The sequence below is a fragment of the Pelmatolapia mariae genome, linkage group LG22, assembly GCF_036321145.2.
Source record: "Pelmatolapia mariae isolate MD_Pm_ZW linkage group LG22, Pm_UMD_F_2, whole genome shotgun sequence".
Taxonomy (NCBI): domain Eukaryota; kingdom Metazoa; phylum Chordata; class Actinopteri; order Cichliformes; family Cichlidae; genus Pelmatolapia; species Pelmatolapia mariae.
In genome coordinates this window covers 16,856,772-16,882,941 of record NC_086245.2, presented here as the reverse complement: position 1 = coordinate 16,882,941, position 26,170 = coordinate 16,856,772, and the positions used below count along the sequence as shown (strand labels likewise).

The window sequence follows — 26,170 nt, the reverse complement described above, 5'->3', positions numbered from 1 at the left end:
TTTTTCAAATGGAAACACGAATAAATGAACACAAAACGATCACAGCAAGCTTGATTGTGAAGTTTATTAAACGATATGCATTTGCATGCACATTATAAAGCAAATAATTAGGTAATACATACTTTTTAAAATATCATAAGCTTATCTGACCCAATTAGAAAACACACCTGCCACTCGTCTCCAAATAATAAAACCTCGGAGGATCTATTTGACTCTGAAGTTGTATCATTTTCAGCAGCAGGTAGGTTACAAAACGGAGGGAATAACCTGCAGCTGGAGGCTTGTGAGGTGCACCAAAACATTTTATTTATTTATTTTTAGCAGATAGCCAGCTCACCACGAGCTGCCTGACGTCACAGAGGAGCAATCTGTGGTCGGGCTGAAAATGTGCTCCAGCTGCTGAAAGCTAGACGTAGCCTGTAGTGTCACTGTGTTCACGATACTCATGATGCCGACTACTTTGGATTAAAGGGATCTTATTGCCAACTTGTGCATGACATAAACTTTAAAAACTTTGGCTACCTCAGGGGAATATTTAAAAAAAAAAAAAAATCCTAACAATTTAAATTCAGATAAACATTTTGGTTGTGAGTACTGGGTTTAATCCAATATTTTATTGCTCTGATTTTCAATTTCTACGCACTAAAGTAGATTTTAAAAAAAAAGAAAGAAAAGAAAAGATTCTGTCATTGTCGACGTGTCCACTGCAGCGGCCTGAGAGCAGTCTTTGGTAGTCAACACCAGCTACTGCGACAGTCTGCATTAGCATTCTGGGAATGGTGTTTATCAAGTTTTGGTGCATTTCATGTGGCAAATATAATAACTCTATCATTTTTTTTTGACATTTATCATTTGAAGAAACACACAGAGAACAAAAACAAAACACAATAAAACCCCTCCCCCGAAAGGCACTGTAGGTTCAATAATTATAAAACTATCTGCATTAATCATTTGCAAGGTCTTCAGAAACATCACAAGAACATGTTGTAGTTAAAATACACCAAAAGCTCTGAATAAAAAATAGCTTTTTGATTTATATGAGGGGAAAAAAATTCAACAATTTAACATTACTACTGTACATTCGCTACTGAATACTGATTAAGATTTATGTGCTCGGATAAACTTCTGACTGCAACTTGCTGCGGTGTGCCTGACACGCTTGTTCTTACTGCGTGGGTACTTCTAGTAGTTCTAATTTTAAAACAAGTCTGAAATGCTTGTTGAAATGTTGGGATCTGCTTTGTTTTGTTTACAAGGAACAGCTTAAAAGTCCCTTTTCTTAAATACGCCGCACGATTCAATTCAAAGATTGCAGTGAAGGTTTTTATATCTGCACAGGTGCAACCAAAACAACAACAAATAAAAAAGGAGAGATGAAGGGATGAGTATTTGAGTATGTCTGATATCACAGTTCCCACCCGCTTATAATAAACAGTTGGACCCAACACAGGACTTCAACATTAAAACCAACTTTCCCAAAACGGAAAATAAAATAAGCAAACACATGACAGGAATCACGTTTTAAACAAAAAGCAAAGATAATATTTTTCTTATATATGATTGCAGACCATAAAATCTGCGGCTGAATAGCTGGTCCCTCTAAAGTGTAAATGCTTGGCAGACGCCTCCACGCTCCTCTGCGACTGTGGCGTTTCTCGCTGCCATTTAAAGAATTCACAGAAAGAGCTGGTGGTGGACCACAGTGGGGACACATCCCTCTGGTTTTTGCTCGTTTTTTTTTCTTCTTATTTGCTAATGTGCTCAAGGAGAAGTTGGTGTGGATTTTTTTTTTATAGCAGCTCGGTTTTGTCAAGACATTTTATTTGCTCTTATCCGGCTTTTTCAGTTCTGCTTCTTTTCTTTTTTGGGGAGGTAAAGGGTCAAAACTGGTTTGTGGGATTTGGAAAACCCACCAGGACTGAAAAGAGTTTGCAGATCATCATGAAAGCTGGACCTTCTGCACCACCTGATAACTTGCTTTACACACCTGTCCCTGTACATGCAACTCTACTTACTATAGGCCTTGAAGCACCGCTGGGTGCTTTAACATCTCACTTAGATGTCACACATCTGGTCATGTTCTTGTTGCTCCTGAAATCTCTCCCTCTCTCTCCCTCTCTGACTTAAACCTCAACCCTGACATTCAGATATTTCTAATATATATATATATATATATATATATATAATTCATTTATAGCCTTAATCTTGATCACTGGCTTCCCAAGATGCATGGAGGGTAGGGATAGTGCCTGCGTTTAACAGTGGCACTGGGTGATAAGGCTAACTGAGCTTGCTGTGTTTGTGCAGTATCATGCCTGAAGAGCTCCTTTAGATGTCTGTTTGTATACAGCGTTTTCTCGTTTGGTTTACAGGCTGCACAGCGCTGCAAATGGTCTCCTTCAAGCTCTCATCCTTCTCTGGCTCTGTGTCACCAACACTCTCCTCGCTGATGTACAGAAACGTCCCGCTACTTCCCTCTTTTGGCGAAGCAGGTGGAGATGAAGACAGCAGGCGGCAGGTGAAGGCTGAGTGGCTACTCTGAGGCGGGAAGTGCTCCAGGCGGTCGTGTTCCACCTCTGGCATGGGCGTGATGGTGACGTCACTGAAGGCGGTGATGGGATTATGAGGGTGGGTGTCCATCGGGGGAGAGCAGGGTGCAGGTGCCGGTCTCGAGGTCTCGGGGTCTGAGCAGCTGAGCTCAGATGAGAAGTGGCTACAGTGCGACTCGGCCACAGAGGGAAGGCTGCCACTCAGGGACGGAGAATCGAACTCTGAGGAATTAGTGCTGCGCTGCTCCAGAAGCTGAGTGTCCATGTCCGCTTGCATCTCGTTAACTTTTGCCTCTCCTTTGCTGATGCTGCTGGCTTTTTTCCAACGCTTGCCCTTGCTCGTTTTGACCCCAGAGGTGGAGGCGTCCTTTGACCACGGTGGGCAGGGGCAGGAGTGGTTGGCTTGCTGAGCACAGCGACAGGTGGAGGGACACGAGCACGTGCCACCGGTAGCTCCTTTCAGGCCGGCAGAGCTGCTACTAAAGCTGGCTTCATCCAGGCTGCTGCTGGCGCTTCCATGTCTCACCTTCTCCTGCTTAGACTCCACGTCTGCCTGCACCTCCAGACTGTTGTCTCTGCAAAATCAAATCACCTACATTTAACTTATTGGATCATAGGGCAGCTGCCTACAAGTCTAACAAATCTAGGTCACCAAATTCCTACTGGAACAAGGAGGATGTGTATAATCTGAGTGCTGACCTTTCCAGAGACATGTAGGCGTTGAGGATGGACCCCGCCATGGCTTTTGTGCTTGCGTTGTCGCTCATCGTCCCCAGACTGACTGTGGCAGACTCCCCACTAAGGCTACAGCGTTCCTTCTGGACATCGGCCTGGACTTCCATTCTGGAAAAGTAAAAGCAGTCAAAACAACTAGAAAGTCCAGTTGACAGGTGAACAACAAGCCCATCGATGTCGTTTCAGTCCTAAAACATTTAACACTGATAAAATGGTCTAAGGAGCTTGGAAAGCTCTAAGCTCTAATTAAGTTTTTTGAAGTTCCACGAACCTTAAAGTTCAGTCACTCACCTCGATGATTTAGAGCCTACACAGACACTGATAACATTGTGCGACTGCACCGTTTGCCACTCACATAGTCAGAAGTGCAAAATATCTACGATAAAGAGAAAATAATACAAAAAAAAAAAAAAGACTAACATGCTTTTTTCTTTTAAGTGATGAAAGTAAAGAATGATGTCTCATAGCTTTTATTTTGAGTGCACTGCTGAAAGTAAAGGAGTTAAGGAAATTTAGGCAGTTAAGGGTTAATTTTAATTCATCTGTCTGTTTTCTTAACCCCTTATATTCAATTTAGGGTCACATGAAGGGGAGCTGAACCCTGTCAGCGAGAAGTGGAGTCCATTAACAGGGCCAACAGACACCCATTCATAAGTACGACCAATTTAGAATAGCTATTGGATTTTCCCTCAGACAGTGTTCTGTTTGGGCTCATCTGGGCGTGCTTATCACACAAAAAGTCCAGTCCAGTCCATTTACCGGTTGTAGCAACTGCCCGAGAGGCTTCCGGTGATGCTGGTCCCAGCGAGGGCTGTGGTGCTGGCATTGTCGCTCATGTTATCCCGCTGGGTGGAACTCACGCCGCAGCGCTCCATGTTGCTTCCGCTCACACTGAGGCTCAGGCCCGTCAGACCACCAACACTCGCACCATCGCCGAGGCTGGCGTTGTTGAGGCGAGTCTCCGCCACTGAGGTTGTGTCTGATCGGAGAAAAGGGGGACACAGTGTGAGCTTTTATTAGGCTACAGAATAGTTTGATGGACAAAACTAAAGCAACAATGTGGCTGATATAGTATTACTGTATCCTGTGACTATAAATGCCCAAAGAAGTGAAACTAATACAAATGGAGCATGGTCAGTAACGTCAAAGTGGACACACATAAGTAATAAACTCAGGAGTGAACTTGGTATGACTTTACCCTGCATCCTGGAATAACACATCATTAAATTCTCATTGAAATCAAACGGACATCATCACGTCTCACACCTTATGTTTCTGAAAAGGTCAAAGTCTTCGCTGTCGTCTGTACTCATAATTATGACTTTCACTGATGACAGAAGCTGCGAGAAACAACACGTCTCGCCCTCACGCAGAGCCCCTAGTTCATCACAATTGCTGATATCGTGCCAGTCATTTCACACAGTCACACGCCCTGAATACTTTTCTGCATCTTCCATCAACATCTCTTTGAGTAATGAATGTCATGCACATAAAAACAAAGGCATGGCCAGATGTAAGAGTAATGACTGGTATGCATTCCTAACCGTGAGAACAAACACATACAGTAATCTTTTCTGTCAACCCTGCTAAATATTCAACCTGAAACCTAAGCTAAATGCAGAGCACCATGGTGCTTAAAATAACATTTTTAATTATTCATTAACGGATCATTATTGTCTGAACTTCTGTGACTTTAAGTTCTTCCCATAGCCTGTGTACAGTATAAGACTCTCACCTGTGGCTGCAGCACCGTTGCCTATGTTGTCATTTTCATCGTCAAACTCAATTCGCACTCCTTTCCCATTGCCAGCAGAGACTCCACAACCTCCGCTCCGGCACAGGGAGATCGGGACAACACCGTAGACGTACGCAAGCATGATGGGAACGCCAATTCCTAAATAAGACAACATGAACAAAAATTATTATGACTGACACTTAGGTAAGGTAAGCAGATTAACTAAGAAAATACTGGTGGGCGAAACATGTTTAAACTCAGTGTGTTGGTACAAGCAAGGCACAATATCAAGGCACAGATGGTGAAACAAAACAAAACAAGAAAGACACTTTTCCTCACCAACAGTGACCGCGGCAACCACAGGAGACACGATCACAGACAGCGTCACGCCGCCAGCTATCACCAGGTTCCTCTTGTGTTTGGAGATGTCTTTGCCTTCATAGCGATTATGAATCTGATGGGAATAATTGTTCAGTAGGATTAACTTCACACGCTTTGCAGTAAGCCACAAATGATGAACACACACCTCCTTTTGTCCCCATATCTCAAGGCTGATATTTGACAAACTTGTTACATGCAAGATACTGTACTAACACAAAACTGGTACAAAAAACAGACATAACACAACCTCTCTGTACTAATCTGCATGATCTTCACCACTTCTCACTTCTCTGAATAAACACATTTTGTACCCCTGTTGCCTGCTGGGAGCTCTCACCTTTCTGCCCACATAGACAGGGATGCCAATGATCATTGCAGGGATGGCGATGCCAGCAATAAGGGCGATACCCACAGGAGCGCCCACCAATGTGCCAAGCTGCCACAGGATCTTCTTCTTTCTGCTCCACGGCTTCTTCCCCCAGAAGGTGCAGCCCGATGGACTGGGAGGAGATGAGAGACATAAAATAGTTTCACAGGGCTAAGACAGAAAGAGAGCTGTAAATATTAAGCTGTAAATATTAAAGAAAACCTAAAAAATAAGAAAAGCAAAGGGCGGTGGAAGTCTTACCTTAAATAGTGCAGGTCAGAGATCTCCTTCATGCAAAGCCAACAGAACTCACAGCCGCAGACGGCGCAGGTCATGTGATTGCAGCTTCCGTCGTTCATCTTGATGATGTAGGCTGCACAGCGAGGGCATGGTTTGATGTCATCACCTGGTGCAGAATAAAACACAGACTGAATATTGTGCTTAAAATGATAAAGCTTCTGTGCACTGTGAATTTATCACAAGTGTCCTTTAATCTGGGAGCTTTGTATGGTAGCACCTATCTGTGGGCTACCTGCAGCGCCGCTCTCCTGGCTGTAGCTGAGTGAGGACGACCTGAAACTCCTCAGCCGGAAGTGTTGGGCCCTTTGCTGCCGTGCGGTGTCGCACGTCTGGTTGGGATGCCACAGCTGTTTGCAGTGGTAGCAGAACTCTGTCCCGCAGCCCTCACGCCCGCAGGTGATCTTTGGGCAGCTGGCACATCCGAATGCAATGACTGCATAACTAAAAAGAGGAAAAATACAGCAAGAAATGATGGTAAATAAAATTTGGTGAGACAGAATGGACTTGCCGCTACAGGTATAATCAAATCTGGAGGACGGCATGTCACCATGGCAACCTACATCAGTCATCACAGTGGCTTATTAGAGGGCTTTTTGTGGCAGGAATGAGTGTAACAAATGTTTCTTTTTATAAATGAGCACATAAAACTTGACAAAGTGACACCATAAAAATGCGTCGCTGCAGCAGTCATTTATATCCCATCACAACCGCTGCTTTAAATAACATGCTTTTATATCAGTGACAACAATATTATGAATGGTAGTGACTGTTTTCCCCCCAAGCTTGCTGACTCAAAGCCCTCCTCGTGTCCCTCCAGGGGTGAGACATGGGGGATGGTTTCTGTGTTAAATACCGCAGCAGATATGACAGCTTCATTTAAACTCAGAGGCATTCAGGATCCTGCATGATGGTTATCACGGGGACGTGAGGAAAAGCAAAAACAGTGTGACAGCAAGCAGCTTGTAAGGAAACCTTAGTTGCTCCACTCAAACCCTGATCATCTTCCACATTTCTAAATGTGATTGTGTGAGGAGAACATGGAGGACGAGCCTCTTACTCAGTTCAGGATGAATTCCCAGGAAAAAAAATTAAAAATTAAATCTAAGTAAACAGACGCTGCGGCACCGCCTGACGTACACAGCTGTGAGTCAAGATCTTTGTTAAAATTAGATAAGCATTTAATCTAATATAGCCGTTAACATCAGCTGACAGCAAGGGAGCAACAGCAACTGCAGCTGGAAACAAAGTGGAAAGAAAAGTCAGCAGTGATGTGTCAGTACACTTAAAGAGGCACGCTATTTGGTGGGAATCGATGGGATTTATAAGTTAGCGAACGAAGCAAAATGATAAGTTTGGAAGACAAGTTAGTCATACTAAACCTTAAGGCTAACCTTACAAAAGGTAGATTAGACTTATCTTAAATGCAAAGTTATATAATTATATCTAACATTTCTTCAAGGTCAGTGGAGGAAGGAGGAAGTTAAAAAAGAAATACAAAAAAACAGAAGCAATAGAGTAAATATATAAAACTATTCATCACATCCCAAGTTTCTGATGAAAGAAATGAAAGTGAATGTAAGCATTAACAGATAAACTCTGTTATCCTCTTATTGACACATTTGACAAGCAGCAGTAGAGGCTGAATGTGAACATGTACTTAAACAAAACAGCCAGTCTGCACAGCTTCCAGACAGTCTCCACTAACACCTCGGTGAGGTGAACTGATGGCACGTTGTAAAAAGTGGTAAAATATTGCCAAATGGCCTTTTGGTATTATCCCCATCTTGTTTTCCTCACATACATTTTACTGTCAGACCATAATTCAACCAGTTTTAACTGGTAGTGTAACACCTACAGTGATATACTTGGGCCCTACTTTTAAAAGAAACCCCAACTTTGCCCAAAATAGAAAAACTGTTTTGGTTATGCTTGCATGTAACTAAATAGGACACCATCCGAAACTGAGCAAAACTGTTCACTGCATAAAGATGATTCTTCTGTTTATTTAAGGAATAATGAGGACTCTCAAATTTGACAAACTTCACAGTTGAGCTGACTAACAGAGCCCAGTAATTTGCACAATTATACAACAATAAAGACTGAGAGCATTAACCAGTGAGGAGTGTGGCAGCAAGCCAGAGCCGAGCTGTTTGTAGCTGAGTTGCAACAAACTCATGAAAGAGCCATTATTCCAGCAGACAAGGGTCAGCACTGTTGATGCAAGACGGTCATGAGAGTGAGTGAAGGGTGAAACCATTTCTGAAGCAGACAAGAACAACAGAGCTGAACTGATCATGGCTGACTGGAGCAAAAACATAAAAAAAAAAACAAACAAAAAAAAAAAAACAGTGCAGCCAGCACCTGGAGCAAAACCAAATACACACTGATGTAAGGGTACATTAGCAGTACACGTATGCTGTGTGCATGGAGGCAGTCACGGCCTAATGGTGCAATGAGAAGCAATAGACGTATGGAGGTCAGTTCAGGACCCTGTGAGCAAACTATTGAGTCCCTCCCGGCTCTAAACATACAAGACCCTGAACTGACCTTAACCCAGTAGTGCCTCTGACATATGAGAGAGAGAGAAAAAAAGAAAGATTTCCAACTGCAAGAAACAGCAGTTTATTAACATTTTTAACAGGTTTGCAGAGCTCGTTTTTACCCCAAACCAGCAACTTGCAATACTTGCAAATTTTTTCCAACTTTAATAATTGAAAAAGGGTTTTTTATTGTCTTTTTTCATTCAGCTTATAACTTGTTATTTTAGGTTAAATAACTTTTCGCCTTAAGATTATTATCACTGAAGGGTGTGTTATGCTTTCCTTTATTTTCTGTCACATGATGTTGAATGTTTATACTAAAACACTGCCATAATTTCAGATAATCTGGTCCACGTATATAAAAACCTTTATACTACTCAAAATGCTTGCTGAGTGGGGGGTCTTCTAGTCTGATGTCCGCTGATCATGAATTTCCTTATATGGTCATTTAAGGCACAGCTACACTGATGGGAGGCGGGGCTTAGAAGCACAAGGTTCCAAGCTAGCCAAGTACAGCCAATCAGGAGAAAGAAGGAGTTAATTGTACAGAAGCTAAAACGGCGTGTTATGGGCCAGTAGAGGACATACAGTGCACAGGCCAGTGAAGAACAAGTAAAATACACCTGATCCAACCATAAATTAGTTCATGTATTGTTCAGACTGTTATACATGCTCCTTCATTTGTGGTTATATACTGAATATTTGCTCATTTACAACCTATTTGCAGTCTGAACACAGCGGGCATCATCATAAACTGACTGACAGAATAAATGCGGCTATTATTGCTACGAGTTATTTATAGCCGAGACATCAATGCAGGAGCTGGAGTAAACTTCACAGGGCCAGATTACAGTCTTGAAATTTCCTTGATCTTCTGCCTTAGTGTGTTATTTTAGGAGTTGAGCACTGGTTTAATCAAAGTTACAGAAGATCAGGCACATCTCAGGTAATTAAAACTAAGACTCTGGCCCATATGAATTTGCAATTTTTTTAAGGATAATATCACAGGCTTAAAATTTTGGAAGCTGTCTGAAATTTACACGTGCTTTGTTGTAAATAGTGCTGCAAGTCTCAACTTTCCTTCCTACTCTTCAGTTACATTTGAATGTAAATCTGAAAGCCTTCATTTCCAAAGTTTTTGCCTTGTGTATCATGTTTGAACTACACCAACTAGTCCTGTGTGTTATTCACTCAGGGGGCCATCTAATCCCTCAGCTGTGGTTCTTACCCGCAGTCAGGGGCTGGGCACCAGCGGCAGTCAGGCTCAGCCACCAGCCACCTCCTCAGCATGAACTCCTCGTACTTGTCCATGAGGGCTCGGTCTCCCAGGATCATCCTGATGTCGTGGGGGTTGAAGCGCTCAGCGCACTCGGGGCAGCTGATGTTGACTCGTGACTCTGAGATCTCGATGCGCAGATACTGTCGCAAGCAGTCTGCGCAGGAGCGGTGATGGCAGGTCATTATGTCTGGGAAGTGATCGCGTGCGTGGCGCAGTAGGCACAAAGGGCACTCCAGCAGCTCTGACGAAGACCCTGGCACTGAAGAAGTTGATGCTACATCTAATGGAGAGCTGGTTGCAGTTTTATCCTGCAAAGTCTCTGCCTGTGCAGTTTCGATGCTGATGACACCATCCACCCCAACTTCAGCCTGCAGAGCCCTCGACTTGCACTTGGGGTCACGCTCGGGCCGGCGTCGGCGCCCAAAGATTGCATGGAGAGAAAGACGGCGCTTCTTGGGAGTCTTTCTAACTGTGGGGAGGCTAACAGAGGAACCAGCAGAGTGAAGATCTCGCTCTGAGCCTGTGCTGCCATGATGCTGCTGGTGCAGGCTGCTCATCACGCCAAACTGGGCGCCACTGGTGCTGTGACCAGCAATTACCACATTGGGATCGGGGATTAGAGATGGTACGGAGAAGGAAGACGGAAAGAGGGACTAGGGTTTAAGGAAGATGCTCAGGAAATAGACTGCTATCTAGGACATGGTGGCAGGAACCTGGCTTAGGAGGTGTGCAGGTGTGTGAGATGATCTGCCCTTGTTTTAAGTCACACCAGTTTAAGGGGTTCCTTTATGGCTAAGATGAACAAGTTCCGATGTAGGCCACAAACCTGAGGAAAAAAGAGAGAGAGGAAAATATCAGGTGCTGTGCTGAAGTCAAATGCATTAATTTTTAATTATCTGCTGCAAAAACAGAACCACTTGGCTGCAAAACGAGGCAACACTATTTCAAGATGCAAAACAACCAACCAACTAAAGAAAATCTTAAAAGCAAGACAGCCATCCGTGAGGCTGTTCACTGGCCTCTGTGTTAAAGCGTGACCACTTCTTTGACGTTTAAGAGTTTTCTGGCAGACTGCAGGCATTTTCTCAGGCGTGTCTTCTGTGCCTCTGAGTGTGTGCATGTTATTATTCTCACATAGCTGCATGCTTTCCCTCGAGTGTGTATTAGTCAAGTGTAGGCAAAACAAGACAAATCCTGTGTTTCCACCATAGATCTCAAAAGCAGCCACAGCTGTGCCTGTAGTTCTCTGCAGCCTCACCTTGCCTTAAGTACTTTCACTGCTTGTTTGCACAACTTAAGCATAGCTCTTCACCTGTAAAAGTAGCGTGAAAACGCACTTGTGGTGGATGTGAAGGAGACAGGTTTAAGGGTCAAAATAACAGGCATAACAGAGGCGAGTCTTAAATTTCATTGACTAATCCAATCTAGCAAATGAGATCAAAAATGCTTCATGAAGTTCTTTTAACCCTAACCACCTTCCAAGCTGACCTGGCCTATTTTTATCCAATCCATCCAAAACACACATTATCATTTTAAATGTTGCTGACTATGAATGATGTGTTGCGTGTCCTTCTTTAATAGAGAAACGGTACATTTTATCTGTTCTTGCATTTGTCAGTTTCCCCTGGAGTACACAACATTTTGACCTAACACAAAATTTACCATGATTGTTTTACTTTCAGCAAAATGTGCACGCTCTTCTAAACACAATTTTGTTTCCACACCTTTATCTTCTCGCAGTATTTTAATAAATAAATAAATAAATAAATAAACAGAATAACAGATATCAACGCTTTCCAAGTTTGCCCTCACTTGACATGTCCTATATAACTGTGCTCATGTTTGTATCATGAATTGCAAAGTATTTTAAAAACCCTAAAGCAATATAAAGGACAAAAGGGATTTCTACCGGTTGCTGCAGGCTGCAAACTTGTGTTTGCCATTAGGGAATAATTTCAGGAAAATTCCAGCGGGAGCCAAAAGGTGACTAATTAACAAGCCTGTTGCAAATCTAAACTGGGACAAAGCAACCATATGCACTCTCGTAACCTACAAACCTCAGTCTGACTGGCTGCTGTTTTTCCACCTTTAAGTACCATGGCATGTAGGCCGAAGTCAGCGTCAACTACTTTAATGTTGGGGAAGGCTAAAAAGAAAAAGGTCTTTAGTTGCAGAGCCTGAAACCAGATTCAATTCGGCACCTAGACCAGTCATTTAGATCCTGACTGTTTCCTCACGCTAATCATTGAGATCAAAGTCAGGATAATAACGTACCCTCAACTAAATTAATGTAACATTTTAACACTTTCAGTGAATCTCGTTAGTGGTTTGATCACGAGCTTGAAGCCTTTTAAAAAGGCCATTAAAAGATTATAAATGCAATAAGATTCAGAAATGCGGTCTTTCAGGTGCTCACACTCAGCTCTGACTGACAACACCCAATACAATCTGCAAACATCCAAAAAAAAAGCTGCTTGGATCAAATGACTCTTGATCCCAAACTGCCATTTTTATCTCCCCATTTCCAGTTTAGCAGCAGGCAGGTTCACAAAGAAAAAAACCAAAAAAAACCTCAAATGCATCCCAGTAGCCTTTTGATGCTGACTGAAACTAAATTCGGCTGACTTTTAGCACATCTACAAGCTCTAAATACAGCCAGTAGTCTGCAGGCAGTGTCACAGCATAAGAGTCCCATCTCTTCAGAGACAAATATCATGAAACGCACATATGAATATGACAGATGTATGCGATACACTGGCAAACGCACATCTGACAACACATAATGTATTAAATCAGATGCAGGACTATATCTGTATTACTGTTGGGACAAAACTGATAAGTACCTATAATTAGCATATGCCCTCATACCTAATGTCTACAATGCAAATGTTATTATATTATACAAGACTTTAATTATGGTTAATAGCTGCCAGTTTTATTTACACAGCCCTTCACCTGCAGTTAGATGCTCCTTGCACATTCCCAGTTGTGTCATTAAAATAATGAGTAATGTAAATAAGGATAACCCTTACTGCATAAACGTTCATATATATTAATGATAAGCTGCTCCTTCTCACACACACAGCAAGGGGGAAGTTACTCTGATGTTTCCGTTGTTGGGAAGCTTTTACTGCATTACTGTAATATAAAGTGTTGCCATCAACTCAATGAATAGTATTTTATTTCACTTATCTCTTGGCAGCTCCACATACGTGTGTGTGTGTGTGAGTGAGTGAGTGAGTGTGCGTGCATGCATGCATGCATATGTGTGTGTGTGTTGAAGAGGAGAAACTATGACTGTAAATGACAGCAGTATGCAGCAGTCTAAAGACATAAAAATCTAACAGATAAACACCAATAAATATTTAACTTTTCATTGTTTTTATCTGAAGTCTGTTGCCATTTGTTATTTCAATAAGTAGAATTATATATGTTTATCTGATGTACAAGTTTATTACACCAATCAAGAGACTGGCTGGCAACCCTTTGGCAACCTCCGGTCATTAGGGAAAAATGTGTAGTGGTTGCTGGAGCTTGCTGGGTGAAAATCGCTGCAAAGAGGGTGCTGCCTCTGGTTATTGCTTTGGTTGCTCGCACATTGCTGTGGTCACCTACAGTTTGCATGAAAGATGTCAACTTATCTGCAGACACACACCAGCTAAACAAGGTGTGGTAGTGAGACAAAATGTTTACTTTCAAAGTAAAAGTTGTGCCTTCCCACTGAAACCAACATGTATCAAAAAAAGTGCAACTTTTACTTTAAAGTTTAACGGTAGCCTTTACTGGTTTGCAATGGACTCCTCAGAGTTTCACTACTGCTTGGTGAATATTTCCCAGCTGGTACTTACCCGATGACTGCTCTCCAGGCCTACATAAATGGGGCTTTACTAACTTAGTAATTACTTACTAATAATTTACTAATACTAACTTTTGACTCATGACTGGTGGTTGCCAACTGGTCTCTAGACCTGTGTGACTGGAGCCTTCAGTTTACGTGCACATCAGATGCTGTACTGATGAGTGAAATCCCCCACAAACGATAGTTTTCTCAGCAGTAAAATACACACAACAATATTTGTGTAATGGTAGGCTCAAATCTTATCTTTTCACTGAAATCCGTGTGGAATAATCAAGATTTAGTATAAAATAACCAGTCTCAACGAATTCATCACTGGAGCCTTTAGAAATAGAAATGTTGAATTGGTCCAACCTTAAATGTTAACAACTGTTGTCATCATATGACACAAAATATACAAGTATTTCTTTCGGTTTTAACCACTTGGTTGAGGTCAATAATTAAACTTTATATTTGTTAAGTACAGCACTTCAGGATGCTAGGAAGAAAATACAACAAACAGTGTGCAGAAGACTAGACGTTTCCATTTTTTCTTGACTTCACCTCATAAGTATTTTTAATGTTACGTTAAGCTGTCCATTTAACTGTCACATAAAGATAAAGGAGAAAAAGCGTGTCAACCATAATTGCATCTCATTAGGCTGTAGCATTGCAGCCAAAGAAAGAAAGTTGTAAAGAAGAATACACCTTAACTGGTGACTCCATTTTTTTTTTAACTGTTTTTTTTTTTTTTTTACTTCTTTCTTTAAATAAGAGATTCTGTATTTGAAATTTAAACTATGAAAAGCTGCTGTGTGCAAGGTGACACATGCACAGTGTGTCACTGACTAAAAAAAGCAGGAAATCTTCCATATATTAGACTAGGGACCCTGAAGGCAAGTTATCATACAGCAGGCGACCGCAACATGGGAAGCACAAGTGTAGGTGATGCCTGAATCCTACAGTCCTACATTATAACACAATGTAATGACACACCAGGCGAAGTAACCAAGACATGGAGCAAGAGGAAATTTTTACCAAGACAGAAGAGCAATTTCAAGCAAACCACAAGTCAATGTGAAATTACACTCTCAGGCATAATTAAACTGGAAAATCCTTCCTCTTCTACGTGCCAAGCCTGAGCGGGACTTTCCATGTGACTTAGGTCAGTATGCGCGATTGTGCGAGCACACGCACATGCATGTATTCAGGTTTTGTGGCTCAGGGGCAATCACATGCAAGCGAGGCTTACACACTGGGATGGTGTCCCAGTTCTTGAGACAACCTCAGGGTAAAAATCCTACTGAGACAGAATAAATGCTTTCAGTCTTCAGTCAACTCTTAAAGGAAATCGCCAAGTTTGCATCAGCTCATGCAGTATTATGACTACCATGGTGAGATGATTTAATCCCATGGTTTTCAAATGAAGATGCAGGTCAGTATAAGGCCACAGAGTTGCCTTTCATTTGGAGCCACACTATAATTTGTGTGTCAAAATGAAGAAGGGGAAATAGCAGTAAAAAGTGTCACTTGGCGTTACGGCGGTAATGGTTTTAACACGTAAAGCTCTTGAGACCAGAGCAATAACATGCTGGCTGCTGAGCTGCAATAAAGGAAATAAATCCAGGTTTCTCTTGCCTGTAATTTTGCAAAGAGACAATTAGGTGCACAGCCAAACTGCAATGGAACATTTTACGTTGTTGCCCTGTGAGTGCATGCTGGCACATCAAGCCTCAATTTCATAAATACTTTTGGTCATTTTTGAACTATTAATAAGTTATAAACAGAACCCCTGGCCCTCGCCCAAACAAACATCCTTTTCCAACCATTTCCAGTACCATTATTACAAAGTGTTTCTTCCACTTCCAAAGGTAAACACAAGTGCATCAGCTTAAATAAAAGCATCTAACAGTCAACATGTCGCTGATGATGATTCCATTCATTTAATACCATGTGCTGACCCGAAAAATCGCCCTGATCTATTCAGCGGTAAGGTATCAGCACACACCAGTGGAACGCTTCATCCCCTAGAATCCAATCAAAATGTCACCACTGGTTTTACAGACACATGGACAAGCTCTAATCTAATGTACATATTAACCAATATTAAGTGTTTTCCATATGATATAATATTTTTATTCCAAAAGTAGCTCTTAAATGGAATTAAAGTTTGTCATTATCTGTTTTATGTAATAAGAAAGTCCAGCGTCTCTTGTGTCTCTTTCTTCAGTAGCTCTTATTGCTGTAATATTGCTTTGTGAAAAAGACAGAATGACAAACGGCTTCACTAATAACAGTCATAAGCATTGCCTGCGCCTGACAAACCGAAGTGTTTGTATTACAGTCTGGACTACTGTAGTACTGCAGGTATTTTGAATGTGACACACTTGACTTATAGATTTTGGGTCATAAGCTGCTTATACAGAGTTGGACTGCACTGATTCAATATTTGAATCCAATATCAGACTCATGAAACTAGATCAGATATCAGTGACAATGAAACAATCCACAGGATGACCCTTTCTAGGTAGTTAGTACGACATTTTCTCTGCATTTCAGTATAAGCCTTGCTCTGAAGTTTTTACTGCACTTACAGTAACATAACTTATTGCTGTCAACTTGATTTATTTATTATTCCACTTGGTCACATGAGCGCCGCTCAACAAGCTGTTCTGTTTGTGTAGATAACAAAAGAAAAGGGAAAAAAAACATCAGATGTGGACTGGTACATATATAGCGCCGTTCTACTCAATTTGGGCGCTCAAGGAGCTTTCTACTACAAGCCTCATTCACCAAATCTCACACACATTCATACTATACTGTATCTAAGCACTTATACCCAACATTCGCATACACTCACACACCAACAGATTATATCTGCCTGGCTTATTTTGCTCAAGGGTACACATGGGCAGGATGTGCCAGGGATCGCTGCACCGATCTTCCAATTGGTAGAGGACGTGCTCTACCACCTGAGTAACAGCCCCCACCTCAAAGATTTAAAAATAAATAAATACATACAGCATGAAAAGTGCAGACAGTGGACAGTTTTCACAATGCTGATGGACCAACAACAGGACAAGTGACAGACCGGTCCACAGACCGGTTGTACCACATAGTTTTGACACACTGCAGGTGGATGGGCAGTTCAAAGCTGCCCACAAACTGCCTGCTCACTGCCATCGCTGAACCATAATTACCCCAAAGGAGGTGCACTCAGACTCAGACAGGAATTTTGTCACTTATTTTACTGATAAATACCAATTTAGCTAATATTTGCAGCACATAAATCTGTAGATGTTTGCTGATGGACAGCACACTAGACACTATAATAGAAATACTGTGTTGATTAAATTGGCATTTATATATCTGTGTCACTGAGTGCCTAGCTGAATTCTCTCACCTCCCAACCCAGAGTCACACACCCTTCATAATGAACCAGAAAACATTTGTTTTGTGCCTTGGGAATCTAGGCTAACATAATTACAGTCCTGTACTTTAAACGGCTAAGCTGTCAACCCAGATGTGGCATTTCCTGTATCATGAATTGGCCAGTTTTTGTTTTTATAATCTACTTTTTCTATTTTTGAACCGAATCCAGTCTGTCACATTTCTGATCTCATCATCTGACGCACATGTTGATTTAAAATAGTTTGCACTTGACTATGGGTGCTTTTTCGGTAATGTGAGAGCATTATGAGGAAAATCTTTGGTAGTGAGTTTGGTGAGTCTATATTTAGGTAAAGATGATGCAAGCTCCCTGGGATATTGATAAAAATACTTTTTTTCCTTCTATCCAATGATTACCATCCCAGACTGGAAATACGTGGCTCTGAATGTTCTTCTGAAGTGTTCATCACGTACGCCAACTTCTGGTTACATTCCAGCTTGAGGACAGATTTCCTGATCGTGACAATGCATTCAGAGTTCATGGCGTGGGGCCAGGGGACAGCCCAGAGACTAGATGACAAACGCTATAGAAAATCTTTTTTTTTTTTTTTTTTATATAACATAGCTGTGTTTACATATCACACCAAGAAGAAATAATTTAACTTTTGTACAGCTGTCACTGCTTCTATCCACAGGATCAGACGCATGGAAGCAAATTCAAACTGGAAAAAGGTTATTGTTAAATTTCCCCGCACTCACAAGGTGCAGGCCAACTTTCTCTCAGCTGGACATCGAAATAAACCTGAAGGGTAATGACTCTATTGAGCCCATTATTTGCCAGCCAAATATAATAATAATGTCTGACATTAAACAGAGAGTGGGGACAGGCTGTACATGAGCGAATGCCTCTGATGCTGCACTATTTAGTAAACAGAGTCACAGGCAACAGGGCGAGGTACTTTTCCACTGTATCTGCTACACAGTAATGAGACAACAGCTTCTTTTGAAGTGCAAAGACTGCGTAGCAAAACTCTATCATGTCATTATGACATTCATCTTCATGTATCACCATGGAGACAGCAGGGAAATATGACTTTCTACCACCTAGGACAGGAAGTGCTGATATCCTTTTGTGAAATAGGAAAATGATATCTATTCATCTCTGTGAGCTTCAAACAAAGATAAACGAGAAAAATAAACCATTTAAATTTCACAAGTCAAGACATAAAACAAAAGACATAACTATTTGCAAAGCTACATTATAAACAAACTTTTTTTAAGCTCTACATGCCAACACATTGTAATATAAACACAGTAAATAATAAGGCTGTGTTATAAAGAATGGACATTAGACACTCTGAGTAAGCTCTGCTGCATCCAACCATAAACGGGAAATAATGAAACCAACCAGGGAGCTGTAGTGCATCGAGCTTTGCGTCAGCACAGTTAATGCCGTCTACCGACTGAAATCTTAAGCATTTCCAAACAGAGCTGAGAGCAAATTGCTCTCTTTGCAGCAGAGCAGGGTTGTGAACTCTGCCATCATAACCACAGGGTTGTTGAAGAACTTTCCAGGCCTAAACTCCCCTCCGATCAGGCTTATGGTTAATTTATGGTACTATGGTTGTGTCTCTTTGTGGAGGTATTTGTCTACAGAGAGCCTATGGAGAGGGGTTTTTACCCTTAGCAAGCATGCCCTCGTCCAGTCTGTTGGGTCTTAACTCAGACCCCGCTGTATCCAGGACTTATTCCCATGAAAGAAAAACAAGGCAACAGCGTTCGATCGATTACTTGCGCAAGGGAGGCCTCATCTGTGTCCAGCACGAAAATGACCCCCTGATGGCCTCCTCTCGCTGGCTTTTATTGAGAGACAGTTCACACAAAACACAGCAAAGCAACGCCCCCCGCATTGTATGTATATGTGTGATCTTCTATATGTAAGTAGGAATGTGTGTGTGTGTGTGTGTGTGTGTGTGTGTGTGTGTGTGTGTGTGCGCTGCTGATCAAAGGGTCATAAACTCAGGAAGCTTAGATCAAAAGAAGTAGATCCTCCAGATAGGATGTATCTGCAATAAAACCTTACAGCCCCCTACCCAGAACCCCGAGAATCTGGGGGGAAGGACAGTGGAATCCCTTTCATCAAAGTTGGCAAGCATAAAAATGACAAACATTTAACAATCCACTCTAACACAGTCCTCCATTAAACATCAGGGAAATATGTATTTTAAAGATGTTAAAAGGTTTGTGTTAAAAGCCTGAACGAACAGAACCAAATAAAGTTTTAAAAAGTAATAAAATAAAGAAATAACCAAGTAAATCTTGTAACCTAACAACATTTAGTTTAGTTGGATGTTGACAATGGCCATCTTTGGCTTTAAGCCGCTGCTTTTCATTTCACACAAACAAAACTGAAATTAAACTTCTGTATTTTTCCTATGTAGAGTCATCCATGTAGCCAACGCTGCTGTCAGCATTTATACTTATGCATGGTTTGCCCGCACTGCTGCCAAAACACTGGTTAGCAGTGTGATTTCTCTACTCGAGGTGATCTTTTCTCTTCCAGTCAATTAGAAAAATGGCAGCAGAAGAAACAATGCAATCAATCAAAAGGATATACAGTGGCTTGCAAAAGTATTTGGCCCCCTTGAACTTTTCCACATTTTGTCACATTACAGCCACAAACATGAATCACTTTTATTGCAATTCCACGTGAAAGACCAATACAAAGTGGTGTACACGTGAGAAGTGGAACGAAAATCATACATCATTCCAAACATATTTTACAAATAAATAACTGAAAAGTGGGGTGTGCGTAATTATTCAGCCCCCTGAGTCAATACTTTGTAGAACCACCTTTTGCTGCAGTTACAGCTGCCAGTCTTTTAGGGTATGTCTCTACCAGCTTTGCACATCTAGAGACTGAAATTCTTGCCCATTCTTCTTTGCAAAACAGCTCCAGCTCAGTCAGATTAGATGGACAGCGTTTGTGAACAGCAGTTTTCAGATCTTGCCACAGATTCTCGATTGGATTTAGATCTGGACTTTGACTGGGCCATTCTAACACATGGATATGTTTTGTTTTAAACCATTCCATTGTTGCCCTGGCTTTATGTTTAGGGTCGTTGTCCTGCTGGAAGGTGAACCTCCACCCCAGTCTCAAGTCTTTTGCAGACTCCAAGAGGTTTTCTTCCAAGATTGCCCTGTATTTGGCTACATCCATCTTCCCATCAACTCTGACCAGCTTCCCTGTCCCTGCTGAAGAGAAGCACCCCCAGAGCATGATGCTGCCACCACCATATTTGACAGTGGGGATGGTGTGTTCAGAGTGATGTGCAGTGTTAGTTTTCCGCCACACATAGCGTTTTGCATGTTGGCCAAAAAGTTCCATTTTGGTCTCATCTGACCAGAGCACCTTCTTCCACATGTTTGCTGTGCCCCCCACATGGCTTGTGGCAAACTGCAAATGGGACTTCTTATGGTTTTCTGTTAACAATGGCTTTCTTCTTGCCACTCTTCCATAAAGGCCAACTTTGTGCAGTGCACGACTAATAGTTGTCCTATGGACAGATTCCCCCACCTGAGCTGTAGATCTCTGCAGCTCGTCCAGAGTCACCATGGGCCTCTTGGCTGCATTTCTGATCAGCGCTCTCCTTGTTCGGCCTGTGAATTTAGGTGGACGGCCTTGTCTTGGTAGGTTTACAGTTGTGCCATACTCCTTCCATTTCTGAATGATCGCTTGACCAGTGCTCCGTGGGATGTTCAAGGCTTGGGAAATCTTTTTGTAGCCTAAGCCTGCTTTAAATTTCTCAATAACTTTATCCCTGACCTGTCCGGTGTCTAAATCCAATCGAGAATCTGTGGCAAGATCTGAAAACTGCTGTTCACAAACGCTGTCCATCTAATCTGACTGAGCTGGAGCTGTTTTGCAAAGAAGAATGGGCAAGAATTTCAGTCACTAGATGTGCAAAGCTGGTAGAGACATACCCTAAGAGACTGGCAGCTGTAATTGCAGCAAAAGGTGGTTCTACAAAGTATTGACTCAGGGGGCTGAATAATTACGCACACCCCACTTTTCAGTTATTTATTTGTAAAAAATGTTTGGAATGATGTATGATTTTCGTTCCACTTCTCACGTGTACACCACTTTGTATTGGTCTTTCAGGTGGAATTCCAATGAAATTGATTCATGTTTGTGGCTGTAATGTGACAAAATGTGGAAAAGTTCAAGGGGGCCGAATACTTTTGCAAGCCACTGTAAATACCATCACGAATGCCAAGTTGCTTGGTAATTTCTATCCAGACGCTCTGAAAATTCAAGTGTTAACTTCAAATAACGCTTGTGAAATTTGTGGTTACTTTCACAACTGACTGGCTATGGCAATGCACGTCTGTGTCACTGGATGTTGTGTACACTTCAGTTTCCAACATGACATATACTCCAAAGTTACCACATTACCAGACAGCACATATGAGCTACAACAGACGCCAAATGCTCAGTGAGCAGCTTTTTCAAGAGATCACTGTAAACAAAAGTGATACTGGCATTCAGTTTTAGTCTCCAGTTAACAAAGAAAGTAGGGCTGTTCGATATAACGATATATATCTGATGATGATATAAAAACATCTATCGTTTCATTTTACGCTATTGTTTGTTTCGTGGTGTCGCAAAATAAACAGTTTACTGCAATATTTTTTCATCGTTTTGATGGTCACTGTAGTGGCTATATTAATTTCTTAAAGTTCTCTCTTTCCCTTATATTTAATATAACCACACTACGGCCGGACAAGCGCCTGTTTTTATGCGTTGTCGTTAGCAGCAACGACAGTAAACCCATCGCGTGTCCGTTTGTTTATTTTCCACATAAACCTTTCACAATAAAGCTCAAGATCCTGCTGAGACTTTTCAAAATAAACGGAATCACGTGAAAAAGTATGCAGAGTATTTACGGATGAGAAGCAAAAAAGAGCCGTCAGGTGCTAAAAAATAAACCTTAGACTCAAACGTTAGAACAGGCTTTTCCCCGCAGCACGCCATGTAATAAATACTCACAAAGAAAACGGCAGCCGTTACAACTTATGACTAAAAATGTGTAGTTTCATGCATCGGTTAAAACACTCGACTCCAGGTACACGACACCCAGCTGGAAACACTTCAGCTACCCGAGATTCAAAGAATTTACAGAAAATGTTAAATTTTTGTGATTTATATCGTTATTGGGACGATAGATGTTTTATATCAGGATATGAGATTTTGGTCATATCGCACAGCCCTAAAAGAAAGCAATTTGCGTTTTGTACCTCACTTTTTAGCTGGTGTTTGAGGGCTAGTGGACATTTCATGCTCTGACTGCCTAAGTAACTCTTTAATCTATCAGCCTCTCACATGTCAATCAATCAAATCCATATCATATCTTAGTTTGGACAGTGACACACCACCTTTACGTGGCCAGCTGTTATTTCACTAGTTGTCACCTGAAATTGCTGAATATCGTTGACCGTGTCATTTCTGGTTGCTGCTAGTCACTTCCTGTGTCGCCGCCCCTTTAATTCTCAAATATGAACCCGCAGTTAAATATCACCCAGATCTTATGGACCCCAAATGCAGACCATATTATAATCTACTGTTACAACACATACAAGAGAATATTTTATTTTAGAAAGTACCTAAAATATTTTACAGTGCTCAAAACCGACACAGTGGTGTTTGACTTATGCAAATATTTAACAATAAAACAGCAGTTATTATACTTAGCAACCAGAGAGGAAAAAGAAATACAAACTTTAAAATAAACCTACTTCAAATGAATGGCCGTGTTCTTCTATAGTTGAGTCACACTCTCTTAGGAAATACAGCATATTTACTAGATGCAAGTCATGTTCTTCCCTTTCTTTGCTGATGCATTACCATCATTACGGGTCAGTGGATTTGTATAAAGCCATTGGCAGGACATGTATTGTGCAACTATGTGACCATGATTGGAAGCAGAAAGGAAACTTTTCATGGGAAAAATAATAACTATATAAATAAGAAAAAAAAAACCTTGTGCTGAATTCACTAGACTGGTGATGCTTTCCTAAATTGTTTGGCATACGTAGGTCGATATTTAGGATTTCAATTTTTGGTCCACTGTTAATTACTAATTTATAGTTCAATAACGACTTGTCTGAAATCCAGTTATTCATTCAGTCTTAACTGTCCTGCTCTTCTTCCTCCAAGAATACCACAGAAGCTTACGTACCCTCTAAATCATCCGAGTTAACAGCAAAGTTGGTGATGAAGACATACTTCATAATGCCAGCCTGATGTGAACATTACAAAGCCAAAGTCTTACAGCAAGTGAAAGGGCAAACACAGACCTGAGACGGTTAAGAAGCATAAATGATGTCAAGAGATTCCCAGGAACGAAAGTCATATTTTTGGGGGGCCAACACTCATCTGTAGCTGCAGTTTATCCCAATGTAGGACTGAAATCAGATTACTTTAGGGCAGAACAGGAGACATTAGGGGAATCCACTCCTTCAGTTCTCCACATTGTGCATCTCATCATCAATACATAACATAACAGTCCCTCCACTGTCCGCTAAAGACTTTTCACTATAAACAGCAGGAGAGCAGGAAGCAGATTGGTGGATTTATGGGGGGTGGGGGACAGCACTAGCTATTTCTGTTCTACAATGAAGGAGGAAAGAAACCCCCACAAACAACTACTCACAATTCACCAACAGAGATGAGGCTCACTGTGCAATATAAGCCATGGACACACTGATTTGACAACCTTTAAATTTATTTGGCTAAAATTCTACTGCCGAAGTCTACTAAAGCTACAGTAGAAGGGATATGTCCTGCTTTAAGACCAGCGTGAGATTTATGCACATTTACTACGATATTCTTCAGAAGTCTATTTTATGTTATCTGGATTCCTGGTTACATAATCATAAACACAAAGATAAAGCTGTAATATAACCTATTCCTGTCCCCACATAACAAAAAGACTCACATTTTAATGATTGGTCACAAGCAAAAAACCCTACAAACACTATTAATCCTATTTGACAGTAAAAAAAAAAAAGATGTTTAAGTATTCTCTGTCAGTTCCCAGCACATACTTATTTGGTAGTTCATTCAACAAGCCACAGAAAAAGTCAACATACGTGTATCATTCTAATAAGATAAGAGGCAATATTGCAATAGAGCAAATGTTGCTTCAGCTCACAGCTCAAGGGTCTTCTGTGGCTCGGCCACAGGTTACTAATAAAATAAAATAAAACCAAAAAGCTTTGAAGGTGTTTCATTTCAGCAGATTTGACAATTTGAGACTAGTCATCAGCTGAAACCAGTTCTTGTTTTCTGTCCCCAAACTTGGTTAGCTGCAAATAAAAGAAAAATGTATTATATCATAAAAGTACAAGCAGAACATTTTAACCTACTTTTTAGAAACCACCAATACACCTGTCAAGGGTTTTACCTAGCTAAGAATGTACTTTTTATTAAAGGCAAGGCAGGTGAGGACACAATGAGTTGGTGTTACCTTACCTGACAGAAACCTAAGGTGTTCTGATAACGTAATAAGGAAAAATGCAAATCATGCTTAAGTAAATAAAGCTCTCTGATGAATTTCCACGAGGGGCTGACCCCTGTTAGTCATCAATCTCTTTATTTATTTATACATTTTTTAAAAACATTTTTTCTCATCCGAAAATAGCAGGTGCATAAGATATGTGTAATATTTGTTTTAAAACAAATTCCTAGTTTCAAGAGATGTAAACAATGACATATATTTATAATGTGTAACATGGCAGTAGTACTACAGAAACAAAAAAGCTGACTAACCAAGCCACTTGTGCCACTGAAAGAATAGTAAAGTTTGAGATTCTACATTAAAACACCGAACTGACCAAGTTTTCCTAAAGCTACAGCACAAATGGTTTGGTTCTGTGTACAAATGCCAAATCTGGAATTAATTCTGTTCAAGCGAAACGCTACAAGGGATCAAGAGCAAGCAAAAGCACCGTGACTCACTGACGGAAAGCCCCACTGAAGATGCCCTGAATTTATTTAACATGTATGCTTTAAAAGTCAACACCGCCATGGAGGAAGGACTGAGCAACTGATATGCTACTACTAATTAAAACAGTGATACAAAGCGACAGCAGTGAACAATGTACAGAAGTATCTGTGAGATCATAATGTAATAGTTAAATTGATTTTACATGCAGGTTACTTAGTGTAAAATCATTAACCTTCCCCCACACACCCCAAAACAGAGAAGTAAACCGTCTTCACTTATAGATAGATATATATATGAAACATCTCTTTCTAAAGCAGCCTAACAAATGAGCTTATATACACTTTACTTATTAGCCTAAATGGCTAACAAAACACAAATGTAGAAGAACTTTGGCTAAAGTTGCATATTTTCCGAAAGTTCAACTGTGGCCACGGCTTTTAGAGCCCTAAACTAAAAGCTGGAAAGACCCAGCTCTGTCAACTTATTTTAAAAGTAGTAAAAACGTTCATGCATGAGATACCTTAGTCGTCGTGTGAAGCTCAGCGCAGAAACGATCTAATTTTGTTTACAATTTCCACTTGGCTAACCAGGGTTAGCCTGCTAGCTACGGGTGGCTAGTGACTTAACTTTAATCGCCCAAAGAGTTGCTGAGCAGCTGAGCCGAAGCCAAATGCTCACTCACTAACAAATACTTCAAGTGGGTGGTTTATATAAGTGCCCCTTCGCGCTCGTAAACCTTTATTTGGTGTCGGATAAAGGTTTCTGTCGACCAACACTTTAACAAGGAAATTTTACAAGCTAACAAAGCTAAAAAAAAAAATTGCTAGCATCCCAGCAGCCTCGAAGAGAAGGAAGTTCTGATCTTACAAAAGCTCAGCTGGTTCGAGCTACGAGGTGAAAACTTACCGTCGTACAACCTCCCCCTGATTTTCCTTTACTTCACAGCTGAAGTGTACACCGTTGTCTCCATTTCGCAGGAAGCAGTACCTGAAAATGTGTAGCAGCAGAAAAAACTTGGCAGGACAGCCGAGGTACATTCCCCGAGTCTGA

The 26,170-nt window shown here is 41.1% G+C and overlaps 1 protein-coding gene across 1 annotated transcript; it reads right to left on the bottom strand.

The window, feature by feature from the left end:
* Window positions 1–44: 44 nt before the first annotated feature.
* Window positions 45–26,170, bottom strand: rnf19a (ring finger protein 19A, RBR E3 ubiquitin protein ligase). The gene is made up of 10 exons (XM_065470811.1): window positions 26,027–26,170; window positions 9,836–10,712; window positions 6,300–6,508; window positions 6,029–6,173; window positions 5,738–5,900; window positions 5,359–5,473; window positions 5,020–5,178; window positions 4,044–4,263; window positions 3,249–3,392; window positions 45–3,124 (listed from the first exon to the last, which is right to left on the bottom strand). Exons 2-10 carry the CDS (start codon window positions 10,441–10,443, stop codon window positions 2,329–2,331), a joined length of 2,559 nt encoding a protein of 852 aa, XP_065326883.1. The 5' UTR covers window positions 10,444–10,712; window positions 26,027–26,170; the 3' UTR covers window positions 45–2,328.